We start from the raw sequence: 19,521 nt of genomic DNA, 5'->3' as shown, positions 1-19,521 counted from the left end.
AACATAAAGGAGTAAAGGAAGCCAAGTGAGATTTTGTTGGCTATATTTGATGTCTTTCTTGTAACAATGGTAAAGTGACCAACTATCAAAGTTTTTAGATGAAGTTTTGTTAAAGCTTCATAAAGATTCCCCTATACCTCTAGCTAAAAAGCTAAGCTCACATACGATATGGTTTGAATTCGGTTGTCAGACCCTCCTCCACACACATAAATTTTTCACCTGATAAGATGGTAAATTGGTCTAAAATTCAACACGTGACCACAAGGATATTGCTCCCAGTAAAAATCGAACTCAATACCTAACGAGTATATATGTTTTAACCCTTGAAATATACACTACTAGGTTTATCACTCAAATGATTAGATTCACCAATATTCCCCTAACCATTACCCAATAAAGTTTGAAACACCAGCATGGCCTCTCTAGTTGAACTCACATATGTAATAAAAAGAAACCCTCACTTTATATTTTGTCTTTCTTCACAATTTTGGCCACGTGATTAAAAAAAGGATATAAGTTTCTTAACTACAAATATATATATATATGTGTGTGTGTGTGTGATGTTTTGCTTTGTCCACTACAAATATTATGCTTGAATTTGCTTGAAAACATCATAGATTAAATTTTTTTAAAAAAAACTAAAACTAAAATAGGTAATGTCATATTCTTTGAGCATCCAATGCAAATGTTATTGGCAGCTTGGCACACTTTTTCTTCAGTTTGATAAGCTTGTTGAACAGATGAAATTGCAACCAATCAACCAAATACAAAATAAAAAATTATCCACCTAACACATGTAAAGCCACAAAAAATTACTTTAATTCTATGGTTTAAGTGAGGTTAGGAAGTGTAAAAGGTGACCTAACAAACTAATGAAACTATTACACACAATCTTTTTTTTATTACAGGGGAAGGGAATGAAGGAGGCTCGAACTCGAGATCTCTACGAGAGATACTACATACATGAGTATCATCTGAGTTACTCGTGGTTCTCTCTTACATACACAATGTGAAAGCTACCCAATTCAAGAATTGAGGTGTTTATTCCAATAATGAATAATCAATCATGTAAGTGAGAGAAAATAAAGAAAAAAAATGTTTTGTATGAATTTATTGTAGTTTAATTTAAATACGTTTTTTATTCTTAAAAATATTCCCGTATTTTAAATTTATGGTTGTTTAATGTATTCATTTATTGTATTTAGTTTTTTTTTTTATCTCTTTTACTCAAATTACGGTTTTCAAATTTTAGAAAAGGGTACAAAAAAAATCAAATTTTCAATTTTCCTGATGTCTAAATTAATAGAATTAAAAATCAATGAAATAATTAGAATTATTTACATACCATAATTAATCTTATATACGCTTTCATTCCATATTTTTCTTGTGTCATTAATTCATGGATTGAAATGCCATTTATATTTGGTAGGTTTGATTGATTTTATATTGTTATGCAATTTAGGAACGTGAATTATGGTATATATAATCAAATAATTTAATGCATATTATCATATTAAGTCATTAACGACCAAATTACCTCAAAATTTACCGATGATTAATGCATGTTTATTTACAATCAATAAAAATATTCTGTATTTAATGCATATTTTCATATTAACCATCAAATTATTTAGTAAATTGATTAAAAATGTATTATTTAAGTGATCGAATCCCTTTTTGCTGTGGTAAAACAATTATTTTTTGCTTTTAAAAAATTATGAATATGTTTTGATTAAGTTTACAATTCAAACAATATATCTTTTGTCCCAAATAAAAATTAAATTGAACGTGAAAAATATATACAATGTTTCGAGTTTATATTTAACGATCAATAAATTTCATATTTTTTCTCGTTGGATTTGAATTTTGTTTGAAATGAAAAAAAAAATATCATTAGATTCATAAAATCGGTCAAAACATGTTAGTAAATTATTTTTTTTAATTTCACTCGGTAATTTGTGACTGACGGATCACGGACCTATCAAATTACAGTAACGTTTTTTTTTTCTAATTATTATTTGCTTTAAATAGTTTCGGCTCTGAGTCTCCCAACGGCCCACGAGAGCACCCCTTGTAAGCCATGTTTGCTTGACTAACATATAAAAGCCAATAAAACCCTATATGCAAGACAATTCCTAAAATCTATGTGGTCGCTGCCAAACATAGCTTTGGTTCCGTCAACTCTTTCCAATATATTTGACGGCTTTCAAAACAAACTTCCTTCCTTTTCATTATAATCGGGACCCACCTTAACGGGACCCCTCTCTCGACTCACAGTTGTGTGAGGGGTCAGCCGTAAAATATGTACAATTATACAGCGACCCTAAGTCCTTTATGTTTCGATCGTGTTTGCGATTCTAACAGTATTTTTTAAATAGACTAAAATCAATTTAAAAATAAGAAAGATATGAAAACTTTGTATCGTTAAATATAAATTTAAAATATTATTTTATCTTTTTCACATCTAATTTATTTTTTTTTTGGGATAAAAAATATAGTGTTAGACCCGTGACGACGATAAAAATACATTCGTGGGTTTTCCGATTTTTTTGTTCACACTAATATTGAATTTCGAACATAATTTTTTACAACAGATCCCCGGACTCTCACAATTTTGGATATAAAGGTTTTATGCGCACTCACACTTTGTTGCAACATGTGAGCAAAACTGACACTCTCCAGAGTCCAGTCAGTGTCGGTGCTTACACGCACACTCTACCTTCTCTCGTGACTCTCCCCACTCTCTTCACGAACACCAATATAACCAACCAAACAACCGCAACACCCACTCACACGCCATTAACACAAATGAAGAATCTCTGTTGTTTCCTTCTTCTTCTTCTTCTTCTATTTCTTCAACTATCATTGCTTCAATCGAGTAGTCACGACTACAACGACGCATTATCGAAGGCGATTCAGTTTTTCGAAGGCCAGAGGTCGGGATTTTTGCCGAATGACCAACGCGTGAATTGGCGGGCGAATTCGGGTCTCAGTGACGGCTGGATGTACAATACGGACTTGACTGGCGGTTACTACGACGCCGGCGACAACGTCAAGTTCGGATTTCCGATGGCATTCACCACCACAATGTTGGCGTGGAGTGTGATTGAATTTGGCGATTCCATGCCTTCCAGCGAGCGAAGGAATGCGTTGGTGGCGATTCGTTGGGCTACCGATTACTTGCTCAAAACTGTTTCGCAGCCGAATCGGATTTTCGTACAGGTTAGTGTTTTGAAGGTTTGGTGGTAGATTTTGCAAATTTGAAGTAGTTGTAGGGGTAGTTTGGGGAGTTAGTTTAGTTTGACGTTGTTTTGGATTAGTTGAACACTTGAACTAAAGAAACTAAACCGCCAACGAGTGGAGGGAACGTGAGATTTCAGGGACTTTTTTTGGGCCTATATTGACCTTTTGGGCCCCACCATTGAACATAAGTTGGATTCAGTGGTAGTACTTTTTTTATTCCTATTTGGATTGCGTGCTTTGTTAGTCTGATATCTGATCCAAATGATCGAATCCGCGGGATAAGGCACCAATTCTTTTTTGAAATAATCGGGAATTGTTTTGATCGGGATTATGAGTCTAATGGTATTTTTTTTATAACAAATAAAAATCAAATTGAACGTAAAAGGTGTGTAAAATATTTCATATTTCTAATTCAAATTCAATGATTCAGAATTTTCATGTCCAATTTGATTTTTATTTAAAACAAAAAAAATACTATTACACTTGTATATCCGATCGAAATATTAATGATTTTTATGAAAAAAAATATTAATATTTAGGCCCCGTTTATATCAGCATTTTTAGTAGTATTTATACTATTTGCTAGTATAAATGCTACTTTCAATCCAAACGGGTTTTTTTGATACGTAATCCGAGAAATTTTTACTTAGCATTTTATGTTACTTTTGACATGTTACTTGTATGAAGTATTTTAGTAACATTTCATTGTCAAAAGTCAATATTGTCCCCATTAAATTTTTTTATTCCATTTATACCCCTCACTTCATGTGTTATTATAAATTAATAAATAAATAAATAAATAAATTTATTGATATTATAAAATATTTATCATTTAATATATGCTACTCAGTAAAAATGTTACCAACAAAAGTTCAACCAAACACCACACAGCATTCGAGCAGCATTTCTGCTACTAAAATTCTTCGATATTTCTTCTAGTATATCTACTATTTTCAAAATGTCTTACCAAACTAGCCCTTATAGAGGCTTTTTGGCTGTAATTTTACTACAACGCCGCTCATCCCAAATGATCATATGCCATCGAAGCAACAGTTTAACTATATAATCTACATTGAAATTAAATATCATGACAGATAAGGCATAAAGATTTTTGTATTGTTAATTACTGGATGTGATCACTTCGTGCATTGATTCTATATTGGATTATTATGTATTCTACATTGTTTATGTACTGGATACTCCAAGTAGGGGGTAATAATCTGACACAATGTGCTAGTCTTTTTGAATTGAAATTTAGTTAGAACAATTACGTAAAAACATGTGACATGTTCTCTTTTTTTCCCCTCAATTCCTCTGTTTCTTTTGAAACGGAGAAGAGAGAATTCAAACCCTAATCACTAGGTTGATATACACCTCAATTCCTCTGTTTCTTTTGAAAAGGAGAAAAGAGAATTGAAACCCTAATCACTAGGTTGATATACACTATCATTATCACTCAACTAGTGATTCAGGTGTAATTCCTCTGCTTTTTCTGAGTGTTTAATTTTTCACCTATAAATCTACAACACCTTTTAATTGTCTGCCCATAAAGGTGGTATGCAAGAGATAAGAGTAGATTGCGACCCTCATGATGATGTATATTGAAATTGAATTATTGGACCACCTTTTTTTTCTTCTTCTTTTTTTTCTCTTCAGACATCCGTGAATTGAATGTCACAAGAGTCGAGAAAGAAATCGTTCCAATCATATTTTGTCTTAATTGTTTTGCATTTTGTCTTAATTGTTTTGTTTTTCATCACGCGCTCAAGAATACTCGTGAGATCATTTTCCTTTGAAATGTTTACTGTAAATAATGCTTGACAAAATGGGGGATGTATGGTTGTTTGTGCTTCTATGTAGGTGGGTGATCCAAATGCAGATCATAGTTGTTGGGAGAGACCAGAAGATATGGACACTCCGAGGACTGTCTATGCAGTTGATGCCCCGAACCCGGCCTCGGACGTTGCTGGTGAGACTGCAGCTGCCTTTGCTGCTTCATCCATGGCATTCCGGTCATCAGATCCGGGTTATTCGGATACATTATTGCGTAGTGCAATTAAGGCCTTCCAATTAGCAGACACTTACAGAGGAGCTTATAGTGACAATACTAACATTAGAGATGGTGTCTGCCCATTCTACTGTGACTTTGATGGATATCAAGTAAGTAAGATTGTTTTTTCTTAATCAATATATACTAATGTTTGATTTAAAAATATTATGTAAACATACTCTCTCAAGTTTAATCACAGATTCCCCTAAATTTAATATAATTGTTGGGGGGTGTTTGACAGGATGAGCTCCTCTGGGGAGCAGCATGGCTAAGGAGGGCATCTCAAGATGGTTCTTACCTTAGTTACATAGAAAACAATGGCAAAACACTTGGAGCTGATGACAACATCAATGAATTTGGATGGGACAACAAGCATGCTGGCCTAAATGTTCTGGTTTCCAAGGTCAGATTCTTTATAAGACATTTAATCACATAACAAGTTTTGTAAGCACAAAAAAAGAAGTTTTAGTTGGAATGGTGAAATTGACAGTGACAATTCCTCGCAAATGAGGGATGTCACAAGTTCAACTCTCATGCCCAACAGTTTCGACGTTATTAAACACAAAATTTGACATTTTTAACTACATGTCATTGTAGGAAGTCCTGGAAGGAAACATGTACTCGCTTGAATCCTACAAAGCATCAGCAGATAGCTTCATGTGCACGTTAGTACCAGAATCCTCATCTTCCCACATAGAGTACACCCCTGGTGGCCTCATATACAAGCCAGGAGGAAGTAACCTTCAACATTCCACTACAATTTCATTCCTTCTACTTGTTTATGCCAATTACCTTGGAAAAACATCACAATCTCTCAATTGTGGCAACTTAATGGTCGGTCCAAATTCGCTCCGTCAACAGGCCAAGAAGCAAGTTGATTACATTCTAGGTGATAATCCTATGGGATTATCTTACATGGTGGGTTATAGTGATCACTATCCGCAACGCATTCATCACCGTGGCTCGTCCTTACCGTCAATCAAGGATCATGCACAGTTCATTGCTTGCAAAGAAGGTTCAATTTACTTCAACTCAACAAATCCCAACTCCAATGTACATGTTGGAGCTCTGGTGGGTGGACCTGGAGAGGATGATAAGTATGAAGATGATAGGGCTGATTTTAGGAAGTCCGAGCCTACGACTTACATCAATGCACCATTTGTTGGTGTGCTTGCTTATTTTGCAGCAAATCCTAATTTCAGTTAGCCGAAAACCCGGTTCATTTTTGTGCATATAGTCATCATACTGGATGTAGGAAAACTGGGAAAGATCTCTCCTATTGGGAAAAACAGAGAGGGAAGAGGCTAGTTTTCATTTTTCATTTTTTTTTCCAATTAAAGTTCAATAATCACAATGCCTCTTTGTGATTTTTCAGAAAGTGACAGAATTAATCAAATTGATAATTTTCAATTTTGTCCTGGTTCTGTCCAATGCTCTATTTGTGTGTTACTCTTTGGCTCAAATTCGAAAGTCACTCGACCTGTCTACGTCCTTCGAATTGTGTATCTTCACACATAGTGCATAATGCGTTCAAGAAGTGTTAAAAGATGTAGCTTTGATCCAATTTATCATATCGTCAGATGGGAAATTTCTTTGCCCGTATACCTGACTGTTTGAGTTTAAGCTCATATCGAATATACAAAAACCAAACTTGTACAATGTTGTTCTCGATTACCAAAAGAAGAAGAAGAAGAAGTGTTAAAGATGTAGAAGCCAATGTTTCCTGTGAAGATTACCACACCTACTTAATTGCACCAACATGCTGCTATACATTGAGTGAGTGAGGGACTTGATAGGGAGCAACAAAGTTTCTTTCCCTTAGAGCAGTTGGACATTGAAGCAACTTGTCACCTACCATATTCAATTGCAAACCCTCTCAATATTGAAATCTCATATTGGTATGGCATCATCCACCCGAATGGTTTAAAAGTAAAGTCAAGTTCTTCTCACATTAAAGACATACATTAAATAAAACCTTGATGGCAAATCGATGTATTCACAAATAACCGGAGTCCAAAGAAGACAACATCTCTTGTGAGTTTAGTGTGTTTGCTACGTAACTTTGACTCCCGGAAGATGCATGTGTTTTCTGAGGTTAAGTATCATTGAGATAGCCCATGAAAAACAAATATGTATAAGCCCGTGACCTAGAACGCATAACATTTTCTATGTGTTTGGATTGAGAATTTCAACAAACCAAAATTATGAATTGGCACCTACCACCTTCAAATGGACTCTCATGGTCATGGGGGACTCCAGCACCGTATATATCCGTATTGTACTATTCTTGCCGTATCCATTAATACCTTACTTTCTTGGTGGTTTTTATGATTAAAAGCCATGACGCCGTATACAAAATGGCAGTTGTGACTTTAACGTTTGTAGTATTAGGTGCATTTTTCATCCTCGCAATTATGTGTGTGGGTGTTTTTTCAAAGCCCAGACATATCGCATTTGGGGCGCTGTCATGGTTAGTACAATGTCGGACCGATTAGTTCATGTTAATTTGGGGGAATGTTAAATTGATTGATTGCTCCATTACATTATTGGGGGTCCTCATTTACATCCTGAATTGGGCATATATAGCTTAGTTGGAGGATTTTTCTAGGGCTAAATCGTATGGGTTTAGAAGGTTTTGAATTTAATTCTCACTAGAGCAATATTATTGTGACAATGCGCTGAGTTTTGACCCAATTTACAATGTTGTCAAGTGAAAAATTTATATACGGACAAATAATGCTTGAGACTCTCAAAATATGACTTCATTTCATCTTCATTTAATGTAGAGTGTTGAACGTAAAATAAGATTTACATGTGTATTTATAATCAATGGTTATTTCACATGATATATAAATTTAGGGATAAAAAATGAAGATTTTATTTTGGTGAATGTAGCATTACTCCTCCTGGGCTCTAGCAATTGTGCTCTGCACGCTTTATTTTCGACGGCCGTGGGGCCTGGGGCCATCTATGTCTTAAGAAGCGGACGGATATGCTAATGTTTAGTTATATAAATAACATGTGTCGGACTCATAACAGATCCGTTGTAGTCTAGTTGGTCAGGATATTCGGCTCTCACCCGAAAGACCCGGGTTCAAGTCCCGGCAACGGAATATTATTTTTATTTTTTTTAATTTATTGAAAAGCGACGTCGTTTGGTCAAGTGGTTTGGCACACAATGAAAGCTCTAATTACTCTCTTCCTTCTTGATCAAAATCATTCGTCTTTTCCTGTCGTCGGGATTAGGGTTTTCTTTTTTTAAGACTTCGGTAAGCTTCTCCGTTTGCACGGTTAACTTCATTGAATCTAATCTTTCCTTAAAGCCTTTTATTTTCATTCTGATGCTTCACTAATTCTATGTTGGCTTTGTATTGGATTGATTTGTTGTCGCAGAATTCGTTTTATAACGTTGCGAGAATTATCATTGTCGCTCCGTAGTTTCTTTGAATTAATATTGTGCGCTGTGGTCACCCCTTTTGCTTTTGAATATTTGCTTCATGTTTGGCAGTTTGGATTGCTGGAATTCGTAGTAAACTTTGGGGGTAATCGATAACTTGTATTGGGCTTTATAAAATTCTGGGTTTTTAATCGATTGTTGAAATGTATTCCATCTTTGGCCTTCTTGTCCCTAATTTCAAAATCGTCCATTTTTGTTATTTTACTTCCAGAGTCATTACTGGGTTATTTGTGTAGAGTTGGGAAGGGGAGGGGGGAGGAGGGGGTTGGTTAGCCTGGCCCTAGCATAATCGGTGATCAACTGTAATTTTACCGTCATGTTATTTTCGCTTCTTCCGTATTTATCAGGAAATTCCATAAGATATGATTGTTGTTACTTGTTAGGCATCCATATCCAATTGCATTAATTTGTGTGCCTCGTGAAACCTTGTATAATTAGTTCTATTGTGCTATTTTCTTTTTGAATGTTAGTGTACTTTTTATGCCGCAGACTCTCTCACGTGTGATGTACTTTTCTTGTCTTTGATGTCTAATGTTTAGTTTTACGTCTGCTCATGCATTTTATGATAGTGTCGCACAACTTCAAATGCACTGATGACAGCAAGTATCTGAAGTTAAATTTTGTTCATAGTGTGTTTCAGTTTTGGAACATTACTGATCATTCTATTACTAGCTAATCTGCTGAGGCAACACTGTTTGCCTTTCAATATCACTTATCCGCAACAAACTAGATGATGGGCACTGCTAAGTTTACTTTTTTCCTGTCCATGTTCAGTTATGGAATTGATCTATATGTAGGAGCCTTGGTGATTAAATTACATGATCTAGAACTCTTAGTTGGGAGGCAAGTGCTTGTATTAGTTGCTTCATATCATCTGCTTCTCTGATGTGAATGACCACATTCTTTCTCAAGAATTGTTTGGCATCACTTGTCTGGCCAAGAAACTCTAGGCCTATAACCGGTATATAATAATTCCTTATTTAATATGATATTCATGCCTTTGCCTTCTGGTCTAGGTCACACTTATAAATGCTTCCAAGTCATATTTTATTGTTGTACATTTTCTGTTGCCCCTATTAGTAGTGACCCCTATTAGTAGTGATTTGCTTGTTGTACTGGCCAAACTTCAGTGGAGATAGTTTTGAACAATGTACTGACAAAGGGAGCAAGTGATAGGCGGGCACCTTTTAAATTTCTTTTTACACCTCTTCCCTCCTCTTCTCTTGTCACTGACATTAGTCCATATGTTTGTAGGCATGAATGTTGAAGATGGTATCCCTTTGCCTCCTTGTGGCATTGAATCTTTCGAGTCTAACCGAAATGGAGATGCGCTTTCCCCTGAAGATATAGCTTGGGCTGATTCTTGCCTGATCAAAGATCCTGAAATTCCTGACGGTGATTGGAATACTCTAAAGGATGTACTATTAGAAATCATCAGTTCCCAACCTGAATCATTCAACTCTTTTGCTCTTAACAGTATTCCTGGAGTCTCCGACATGGAGATCCTTCCCTCCGGTGCAGATGCAGAAAATGCGGAGTTTCCCAGTGGAACTGATTTTGATTATGTTGTTCCATACAATGAAAGGGCAGAAGCAACCAATTATGGTCCTAGAAATGAAGGGACAAGCATTTCACTGTCTGAAAATTTAGAGGAAGACCCCTCTGAAGAAACTCTGAGATCTGCCTTTCTGCCTACATATAAGGAAGCCCTGATTGCTAGCGAAACCACTGATTTGGGATTTGACTTGGGGTTTTCAGCTTATGAGTTGGAGCCATCAACTGAGGATATATTCAAGGTCTGGGATCTGGAGATTCCAGATGAGGAAGACGAGCTTCTTGAACAGTTGAAGAAGGCCCTTTCAAGAGGTTCCTCTCCGTCTATACCAACATTCGATCGTTCAGGGACATGGAAAGATCTGAAAGTAGAATCCATAGATGATTTAGTTGCCAGCATTGCAGACCTGTCTTTGAATCAAATTTCTAGTTAGATAAAAAGTAAAAATTGTTAAACATTTTATTGTCACAATGCTGAATTTGGTTTCGGTGGTCTTGTCTTGTGACTCTAGTCACATTTTTTGCATCTTGATTTTTGCTGAATTTGAAGGGTGAAAAGAAAGTTGGAAGGATATGATTGCATTAGTGAGTTAAATGAATCCTTGATGCAGCTAATCCTCAACATGCCCTTAATGCTATACAAATAAGGGAGTCTGTGCCGGGAAAAAAAAAAGAAAAATAAAAAAAAGGGAGTCTGTATTTTAATAAGGCATTCTACACAAAATTGTGCAGCTGAGGCAGTGACCCAAAGAAGTGAAGATCTAATCTGCGGCAAAGCACTAGAAAGAGCTATTAACCACTCATCATTGACATCTTATATCAGCCATGCATAGGCTGATTGGTTTGGGTCCCTGGAGTGAACCTACCAAATCATACACATAAATCATAGTCTACATGGCATAAAGTCGTATGCAAATTACATGGAAGAGATGATTACACCCACTGAGCAATCAGTTGGTTAATATCTTTGAACTTAAGCTAAGGTCGAGAATTCGAATTAGTTGGGAGTATTGTCATGGGATTTTCCTAGTTCCATAGGCATGTTCACTTTCGATGAGAGGTTAGGAGTCTTCTTTCTCTCGCATGGATTTCGATCCAGTCTTAACGGTCGTCAGCGTGGTGTGGGTTGACGGTCCTAGATTTACGCATATTCAACTGTCCAAACGACATGTTAGGCTAGATGATTCCTCGGTCACCAAAAAAAAGTCCATCGTTCCAGTGACATCAAGTCTTGCAATTAAACCAGGGCCATGAATGAAATTTGAAGCTGAAAAAAAAATCCAGGGAGAGATCACAGCCTCTAACTTACTTTCCAACCTCCAAAACTGCAAAACAACAATATTTTCATTATTTTGGACCCGCTTTGTAGTGACCATGATACATTTGTCTACATGTAAGAAAAAAATCTATGGTTTTTTTTTTCAAGTGTACAATTTCTTCATTCAAAATTTCAAATGTTTTACAAGGTGGGTATAGAACACTAGAACTATCCATTTCAACCACCAATGCAACCTGCCAAGTGTACATTCTATCATCCACATGGCGAATTCCGATTCGCCGGTGCACGACAACCTCAAATCAGACATCTTAAGACAATACACAGTATTGCAATTATAAATTTCCAGCATTGATTGCATGTGTGGCAAAGAGGGCATACCAAGAGAGAGTGAGATTAGCTTTTCTAATCTGAACTTGCTAGCCTCCTCTCAAAGGCCCAAAGAGAAGAGAAGCAAGAAATGGCATCAGCATCTCTTCTGAAGTCATCTCCAGTCCTTGACAAGTCTGAGTGGGTGAAGGGACAAACCCTGACCCTCCGCCAGCCTCCAGTCTCCACCGTCTGCTGCCACCCCACCTCCTCCCCATCCCTCACCGTCCGTGCTGCTTCCTCCTATGCAGATGAGCTTGTCAAGACAGCAGTAAGTCCTGTTACATCATCATCATTCAGCCCAATAGGCTCTCTAAGCACACTTCAACGTAGCTTATAACTATCATTGCATTGATATCTTCACATAATTATACATGGAAACACTGATTGGTGTTTCTGGGTTTTGTAGAAAACTGTAGCATCAAAAGGTCGGGGAATTTTGGCAATGGATGAGTCAAATGCTACATGTGGGAAGCGTTTGGCCTCAATTGGGCTTGAAAACACAGAGGCTAACCGCCAAGCCTACAGGACCCTTCTTGTGACAGTCCCAGAACTTGGCCAGTACATCTCTGGTGCAATACTCTTTGAGGAGACTCTGTACCAATCCACCACTGACGGAAAGAAGATAGTTGATGTGCTTGTTGAGCAGAAAATTATTCCTGGTATCAAAGTTGACAAGGTAAGCTGTCTTGAATACACAAACAAATGCATGCATGTACATATGCACATATGAAGAAATTAAAACTGTGGTAGCTTTAGATTAGATTGAATGGTATAGATTCATGTAGTGAACAGAGAAATTTTGGTTGGGATGATGAAGTTGACTATGTAACTCCTGTAAAGTCGAGAGGTTACAATTTCAACTCCAACCCCCACCAGTTTCGATGTTATTTTCTTGCATGAGCCAAAAAGCTCATGTGAGACTTTGTGGAGTTAACTCTTTTTTGTGGGTTTCGGTCTCATTCTCCGCTTTGTGGAGTTAACTCCCCTTTGTGGGTTGCGGCCCCATTCTCCCAGCATGAGTTTTAGCTCGGTCTTACTTATTGCCAACGTTGAGTGGGCTAGGTTGACAGCTCGAGTTTAGAGCTGGCGCAATTGTCCGATGGACATGTTGAGTTGTTGACTTCTTGCTTAAAAAAAATTCATGTACTGGAAACCAAAATTGACTTTCTTTGTTGTATGGATGATGAGAACAACAGGGTTTGGTGCCTCTGGCTGGTTCCAATGACGAGTCATGGTGCCAAGGACTTGACGGTTTGGCTTCACGAACAGCTGCTTACTACCAGCAGGGTGCTCGGTTCGCCAAATGGTAAAAAAAAAATTCACAAAAACTGATGCAGAACGGGCCCCACACCCTCAGAGGTGGCGCACCACATGGGGTTGTGGGCTGTCAGCCTCAGAGGCTGGCGCACCAGCATGGGCCTAAGCCCGCCCGCATCAGGCCTGCAGACCATACACCCCAACCCATCTGGAATACCTTCCGGTAAATCCAAGGTTGTTGATGCGTGGAGTCGAACCCACGCACCCTTTAACATTAAGGCCGCAGGCCAGAATGCCAACCATTGAGTGTGGGGCCCGTTCTGCATCATAAACCCCACATCTGAAACCCCATTTCATACTCATTTTGCAGAGCAATTGATGCAAATTTTGCTTTGATTGATTGATTAGGCGTACCGTTGTGAGCATTCCCAACGGCCCATCTGAATTGGCTGTGACAGAAGCAGCTTGGGGTCTCGCTCGCTACGCTGCTATCGCTCAAGTAATTTTCCCAGAAAACCCAATTCATCAAACTGATAGAAACTGAAAATTGTGTTTCTAACAGAGAGTTTTGTAATCTTGGCAGGACAATGGTTTGGTCCCAATTGTGGAGCCAGAGATCTTGCTTGATGGTGAACATGGCATTGAGAGGACCTTTGAAGTTGCTCAGAAGGTGTGGAATAAGGTGTTCTTCTACCTGGCTGAGAACAATGTGATGTATGAAGGTATCCTCCTCAAACCCAGCATGGTCACTCCTGGTGCTGAGTGCAAGGACAGGGCCACCCCTCAACAAGTTGCTGACTACACCCTCAAGCTCCTCCAGAGGAGAATCCCCCCAGCTGTCCCTGGAATCATGGCAAGTTCCATCACAGTTCATATACACTCTCTAGTATATCATTTCACAAAATCTTACATTTATGATACGATTCACTTTCGTTTAGTATTCATGCATTTTATTACTTTGGGGCCACTCGCTAGGCAAAGTCGACCCTAATCATTTTGGTATCCAAAGCGACATGATATAGTGTGTGCCTTTTGAGGAAAAAAAAATTGTGCTTATTTTCGGGTTGGGCTGATTTGGACTGCTAGACTAACATTGGGTGTAAAAAAAAAATTAAAATCTGGTGCCCTTATGGTCCTGGGGCTCAAGCAACAACTTTGGCTACTAACCTAGGGTCGGTCCTAGTGCTAGGCTGATTTTGGATGGCTGGATTAATATTGGGTGTAAAAAAAATTTAAAAATCTTGGTGCCCTTTATGGCCTTGGGGCCCAAGCTACAGCCTTGGCTGCTTTACCCCAGGGTCCGTCCTGACGCTAGGCTTTTGCCTAATTTATCATGTCGTCATGTGGAACACTTCTGCGCGTGTGGATGTCTTAAAAACAAGTTTGTATGGTGTCGTTTCGGATCATAATTTTTTTTTATTAAACCTTGACATCATAGACTCCAACAACAAAAACACAAGAGTGGCCTCCACATTATGGGTCTACACCACATACACAGTATTGTGATATTTTCTATGAAACATGGACTAATTGGTGATATTGTTTGGAATGAACAGTTTTTGTCTGGTGGGCAATCTGAGGTAGAGGCAACTCAGAACTTGAATGCAATGAACCAGTCTACCAACCCATGGCATGTATCCTTCTCCTATGCTAGAGCCCTCCAGAACACTTGCTTGAAGACATGGGGAGGGAGACCGGAGAACGTTAAGGCAGCTCAGGAGGCACTGCTCATCCGTGCCAAGGCCAACTCTCTTGCTCAGCTCGGAAAATACACCGGCGAGGGAGAGTCGGAGGCAGCCAAGCAAGGCATGTTTGTCAAGGGCTACTCCTACTAAACTTGTTGCAGCAAAGCTTGCTATAGGAGAAGAAGATGGAGCAGTACTGCATGGAAGACTACTCATCTCTGTGAAATTTGTATTGCTTTACTTATATTCCCATGGAGACTATTTTTGTTTAAATTTGAAATCTTGGACAAGAAAGTGATCTACAATTCAATCATATTATACTCTTCAAATATTTATCTGTAAATAAGTTCAAGTATTGAACAACAAGAGTTCTACAGCCTACAGGGCTAGAAAATAGTGGCATCTTTAAATTGAGGCTCAGTTTAGTTTCAATGTAGTGCAATTGTAATAGGAATCTTATTGTGATAACAAATATTATAATATATGTCATGTAATATGAATGCAATTTCTATTACAATACAAGGATAACCAATTAAGCCTGAGTATACTTTCTGATGGGTCATGTCCAAATAAGCATTACAAATTCAAGAAAGGACGAAGATTTTAGGAGTTCACTGCTAGACTAAGACCAAGTGATAGACGGATTGAGGGAGGATTCATGCAATACACACTAGTTCCCCGATCGTTGCACCATTTTGATGTATTAAAAATTTTGAATTTTTGAAAAAAAAAATCGTAAATGTGTAATATTTTGCATTACGAAATACACACAGGGGTCCTAGTTTTGGGGTTGACCTGGTTTTGGATTGAGGATGCAATGGACATAAAAAGATGTGTTTTGGGCCGCACCAGGCCCATTTTGAAATCCATTTGTGAAACATGAACTTGGTCCAACCTTTTACTTTTAGTTGAAGAAATCAATCAGCTTACCAGTTGATGGGCTCATAAGGTATAGCAGAGTTGGGCTTTCAGTTCTTTGTAGAGCTTAGCCCAGTTGGGCTTAAGCACTTGTTGGGCTGGGCTGGGCAGGAGAATAATTAAAGGCTTCCTAATGGGCTCTGTGGCTCCATATGGTAAATTATGGTCCCTCCCTGCTTTTATGATGCATCATCATTATGACAGAAACGTGCAACGACTTGGTTATCATCTCTCTTTATTGCACTTACCTTCTACTTACTTATTACAACGTGACCTTAATTCATTTGATTTCTTTTTTGCAGCTTTATTTTATTTTGTGCACATAGAGAATCCTAAGCAACACACACATAGGAATTCGCCGGTAAGGAGGTCCTTATTTTTATAAAATTTACAAATTTTGTTTTTAAATCGTTAGATCTGATCAAATAGCTGAGATTAAAGTTGATTTAGGATTTAGAGGTCTGTTTAGAGAATAAAGAATCTTGTCGGGGTCGAGAATTTGATTATAAGCTGACGCAGTTATTTCTATATGGTTTGCGTTGAGTCTCGACCCAACTAACCTGTCAAGTGGGTTTGTACTTGCCTAGTTGGGCCCCGAGTTTAATTTGAGCCTAGTGGGCTGTCCAAATGACACACTTGTTAAGTTGTTCTCAATTACCAATAAAAAGTGATAGTCTAGTGGTGAATCTCTATGAGGTTAAATCGTATGGATTCAGAAGGTCGTGAGTTCAATTTTCACTTGGAGCAATAACCTTATGGTCATGTGGTGGGGTTTTGCCCCAACTTATCCTATCGTCAAGAGGCGAAAATCTGTTCGCCCGGGCCTGACGGGTTGAGTTTAGGGACATATCGGAAATTCAAACAAAAAAACTTGTATGATGTCGCTCTCGATTATAAAAACGTATTTTAAAATTAATGATTATTTAATCTCAATTATTGATTATATCCAACTATTTAGAAACAAATATTCTTAAAGTTTTATAAAATCAGAATGTCCTTATAAAAGAAAGAATCAGTGTAGTATTATATCTTGACATTTGTGTGTCTCTAAGCTTAGGTTATATACTTTCTGGAAAAATCTAGGGATTTGAGAGGACTAAGCAGGCAAGATGCTTGCTTGGATACTGAGACAGCAAGGGACCCATTAATTTAGGGATCAAAGGCTGCTACCAATGTCTGAGTCTCGGTGGTTTCATTAAATATTGAAGTAGGTAATCCATGGCTTCTTTTACACTTTCTCTTTTTTCACTTGCTCCACCAACCTTTTTTACTCCACACACTTTTCTTTTCTTTCTTTTCTTTTTCAGCTTTGGAGATTATTGTATGAGCAGCAATGGAGCTTCATTGAGACCTTGTTGGGGCTTATTAGCCTACTTATTAGTTGGCTTAATCTATTATGATTATCGTTATGCTTTTCATAAGTTAATTTTTATTAGTCTTGGCAATATTTGCATGGCATTGATGTTATTCTACTTATATATATATAAAAGCCGGCCGCAAGCTTTTGTTTTGTTCATAAATAATCTTCTCGTTCTTCCTATTAGAAAATGGATTTGTGAATGCTAAGTCGTAAAAGAGTTCAATTTGTAGAGGTATTGTGCGTTTTTGGGGATTCAAGATTAGTTCCGTTCTATCTCTAAAAGAATCAAATAAAATTGAGAGGAATTGAGTCTTTTAACTTATAAAACACTCCGTCTTCCCTTAATTTTCCGCGTTCGACATTTCATCTTAAGAGTACTATTGGTTGCTAATCCAAGGTAAAGAAAAATAAAACTTAATTAACTACTTTTTTAATCGAAGTAGTAATTGATTTAGTTAAGGGCAAATGCAATGAGAAACAAGTTACTGGGCCAACATTTTTGTTGGCCCGGTTCCACCTCTATCACACAAAAAGTCAAGTCAAACACGTATTCTAATACAGCCACATCAACAAAACACAAATTTCTATACATTTTTTCTTCCCACACACTTTCTCTTTCCACCCAACCCAACAACATTCCATTACTCCATATTATCCACAACAAAACTACACCAAAACATCAAATATCAATACATCCACATCAGTAAAACACTTATCCCAATACAGCCACATAAGCAAAACGCATTTTACAATACAGCCACATCAACAAAAAATAACATCTTTATTGACCCAATATCAGTTCACCATTGCATTTGCCCTAACCTTTATGCTTGTTTTTGAGGGGATGCCATGAGCCCATGTAATGATGAACTCGCGTGCAAACCCTATACATAATAATTAACATTTTACCCTAAAAAAAGGTGTTGTAGACCCTTTTGACCCTTTTGTACAATTGATTTGTACATTTGTTGATTTTTCCTTGTGGTGGTCTTAATCTTCTTTTGTCAGCACTTTTATGCCTAATGCCTTACATCATGCCACAATGTGGGGGTGCAGCCTAAATTTACGTAGAGATTTTCATATCTACCTACTTATTATTTTGCTAAGAATCCAATATATTAGAGCTTTAAAGAAGGTGTCAAACCGAACCGACCACCAAACGGACCTTTGGTTGATTATTGTCAAATGTATATTAATGAGGACTGGCCGAAAAAACCGACCAAACGTCAATACTCAACTGAACTGTCGGCTAAATTTATGTCAAAAAATTGACTGTGAACACCCATATAATGTATATAGTGCATTGCCTTGTTAGAGAGCTTAATGTGAAAATAAAGATCTCACATTCATCATGAATAATCTAGACGAGTGGTTTATAAGTAAAACTGAGTTCTTTTCACATTGTATCTAAGAACCAATGACTATGGTTTATGAAGAACAAGTTTGTGCAGGGTTGGCTCAGAGCGGATAATATCTCCAATGTGTGAGCGAAGTCTCGGTCCAGTTGTTTATAAGTAAACTGCGGTTCCTCAAACCTCTGTTTCTCTCACATTGGAGACACGTTTTCATGGATCTAAGAACCAATGACAACGACCCATGAATAACAAATCAGTACGGGTCCGTAGTTTAGAGTGAACAATATTTTCAAGAATTTTCAACAGTTAAACTCGGGTCTCTCAACTAGAATGATTCGTCCCAACTAATTTGGCCACCTTTGGATAGCTATACAATCACTTAACTTAATGGATGGTTACTTTAGTTGACTATAATAAAAATAATAATTTAGTATCATGATTTAACTAATCCTCAAACCAAAAAGGAATTCTCCAATTGTAATGATAAATCAACTCTTATGATGAAATACTAATATTAAAGAAAAAAAAAGGAAAAGTAGATGTGATATGGCATATTTGTGATGTGAAAGGCATTATGGTTGGTAGTTAATGGAACCGACAAAACGGCGCCAGATTTCTGTCTTAGGTAGATCCGGCTCACGGTTAAGAAGGAAACCCTTCGTGATTCACGGGGCATCCAAAAGGGAGGGCATAATTGTTTTATATATATATATATACCTGGTTTAATTTTTGTCAAATTTTCTTTTGCAAAAGAGCTATCCAGAGTATGTAAGTGCAAAATTTGACTTAAAGAATGGTGCTTTCAATATGCTTTCCCAATTTTCCATTGACCTTTTGTAGTGGAAAAAAATCGTATTGGCTCAATTTAGCATGCCCACCAACATGTACGACTACTTGGCTTACACTCTATCTATATCGCATCATATCACGCATGTCGTGCTTGACCTTCTGCCCGAATGACTAGCTTCTTTGGCTTATGCCCGATCTCAAGTCA

The 19,521-nt window shown here is 37.4% G+C and overlaps 3 protein-coding genes and 1 non-coding gene across 4 annotated transcripts; all 4 read left to right on the top strand.

Annotated features, from left to right (window-relative positions):
- The first annotated feature begins 2,683 nt into the window (after nt 1-2,683).
- On the top strand, nt 2,684-6,702 carry LOC120012019 (endoglucanase 24-like). Its single transcript, XM_038863245.1, has 4 exons — nt 2,684-3,222; nt 5,104-5,403; nt 5,535-5,696; nt 5,891-6,702. Exons 1-4 carry the CDS (start codon nt 2,809-2,811, stop codon nt 6,497-6,499), a joined length of 1,485 nt encoding a protein of 494 aa, XP_038719173.1. The 5' UTR covers nt 2,684-2,808; the 3' UTR covers nt 6,500-6,702.
- Nucleotides 6,703-8,333: 1,631 nt separating this feature from the next.
- TRNAE-CUC lies at nt 8,334-8,406 on the top strand. The gene has a single exon. It is a non-coding gene; the product is annotated as a tRNA-Glu (tRNA).
- Nucleotides 8,407-8,431: 25 nt separating this feature from the next.
- On the top strand, nt 8,432-10,889 carry LOC120006376. The gene is made up of 2 exons (XM_038856401.1): nt 8,432-8,562; nt 10,005-10,889. The coding sequence occupies exon 2, from the start codon at nt 10,007-10,009 to the stop codon at nt 10,736-10,738; it is 732 nt and encodes a 243-aa protein (XP_038712329.1). The 5' UTR covers nt 8,432-8,562; nt 10,005-10,006; the 3' UTR covers nt 10,739-10,889.
- Nucleotides 10,890-11,944: 1,055 nt separating this feature from the next.
- LOC120013440 (fructose-bisphosphate aldolase 1, chloroplastic-like) lies at nt 11,945-15,237 on the top strand. Its single transcript, XM_038865248.1, has 6 exons — nt 11,945-12,220; nt 12,359-12,628; nt 13,149-13,258; nt 13,618-13,708; nt 13,793-14,062; nt 14,766-15,237. Exons 1-6 carry the CDS (start codon nt 12,041-12,043, stop codon nt 15,042-15,044), a joined length of 1,200 nt encoding a protein of 399 aa, XP_038721176.1. The 5' UTR covers nt 11,945-12,040; the 3' UTR covers nt 15,045-15,237.
- The last annotated feature ends 4,284 nt before the right edge of the window (nt 15,238-19,521 follow it).

This window comes from Tripterygium wilfordii, chromosome 2 (assembly GCF_013401445.1).
Source record: "Tripterygium wilfordii isolate XIE 37 chromosome 2, ASM1340144v1, whole genome shotgun sequence".
In the NCBI taxonomy this organism is placed as follows: Eukaryota; Viridiplantae; Streptophyta; class Magnoliopsida; order Celastrales; family Celastraceae; genus Tripterygium; species Tripterygium wilfordii.
The sequence above is the reverse complement of the archived record's forward strand: the minus strand, read 5'-3'. Positions and strand labels throughout refer to the sequence as shown.

Bases quoted from the DNA above. Each gene is read 5' to 3' on its own strand.
- LOC120012019 (XM_038863245.1), top strand. From the start codon at position 2,809: ATGAAGAATCTCTGTTGTTTCCTTCTTCTTCTTCTTCTTCTATTTCTT. The intron at 5,404-5,534 runs GTAAGTAAGATT...GGTGTTTGACAG, and splicing joins GTGACTTTGATGGATATCAA to GATGAGCTCCTCTGGGGAGC. The intron at 5,697-5,890 runs GTCAGATTCTTT...ATGTCATTGTAG, and splicing joins TAAATGTTCTGGTTTCCAAG to GAAGTCCTGGAAGGAAACAT.
- LOC120006376 (XM_038856401.1), top strand. From the start codon at position 10,007: ATGAATGTTGAAGATGGTATCCCTTTGCCTCCTTGTGGCATTGAATCT.
- LOC120013440 (XM_038865248.1), top strand. From the start codon at position 12,041: ATGGCATCAGCATCTCTTCTGAAGTCATCTCCAGTCCTTGACAAGTCT. The intron at 13,259-13,617 runs GTAAAAAAAAAA...TTGATTGATTAG, and splicing joins GGTGCTCGGTTCGCCAAATG to GCGTACCGTTGTGAGCATTC. The intron at 13,709-13,792 runs GTAATTTTCCCA...TAATCTTGGCAG, and splicing joins GCTACGCTGCTATCGCTCAA to GACAATGGTTTGGTCCCAAT.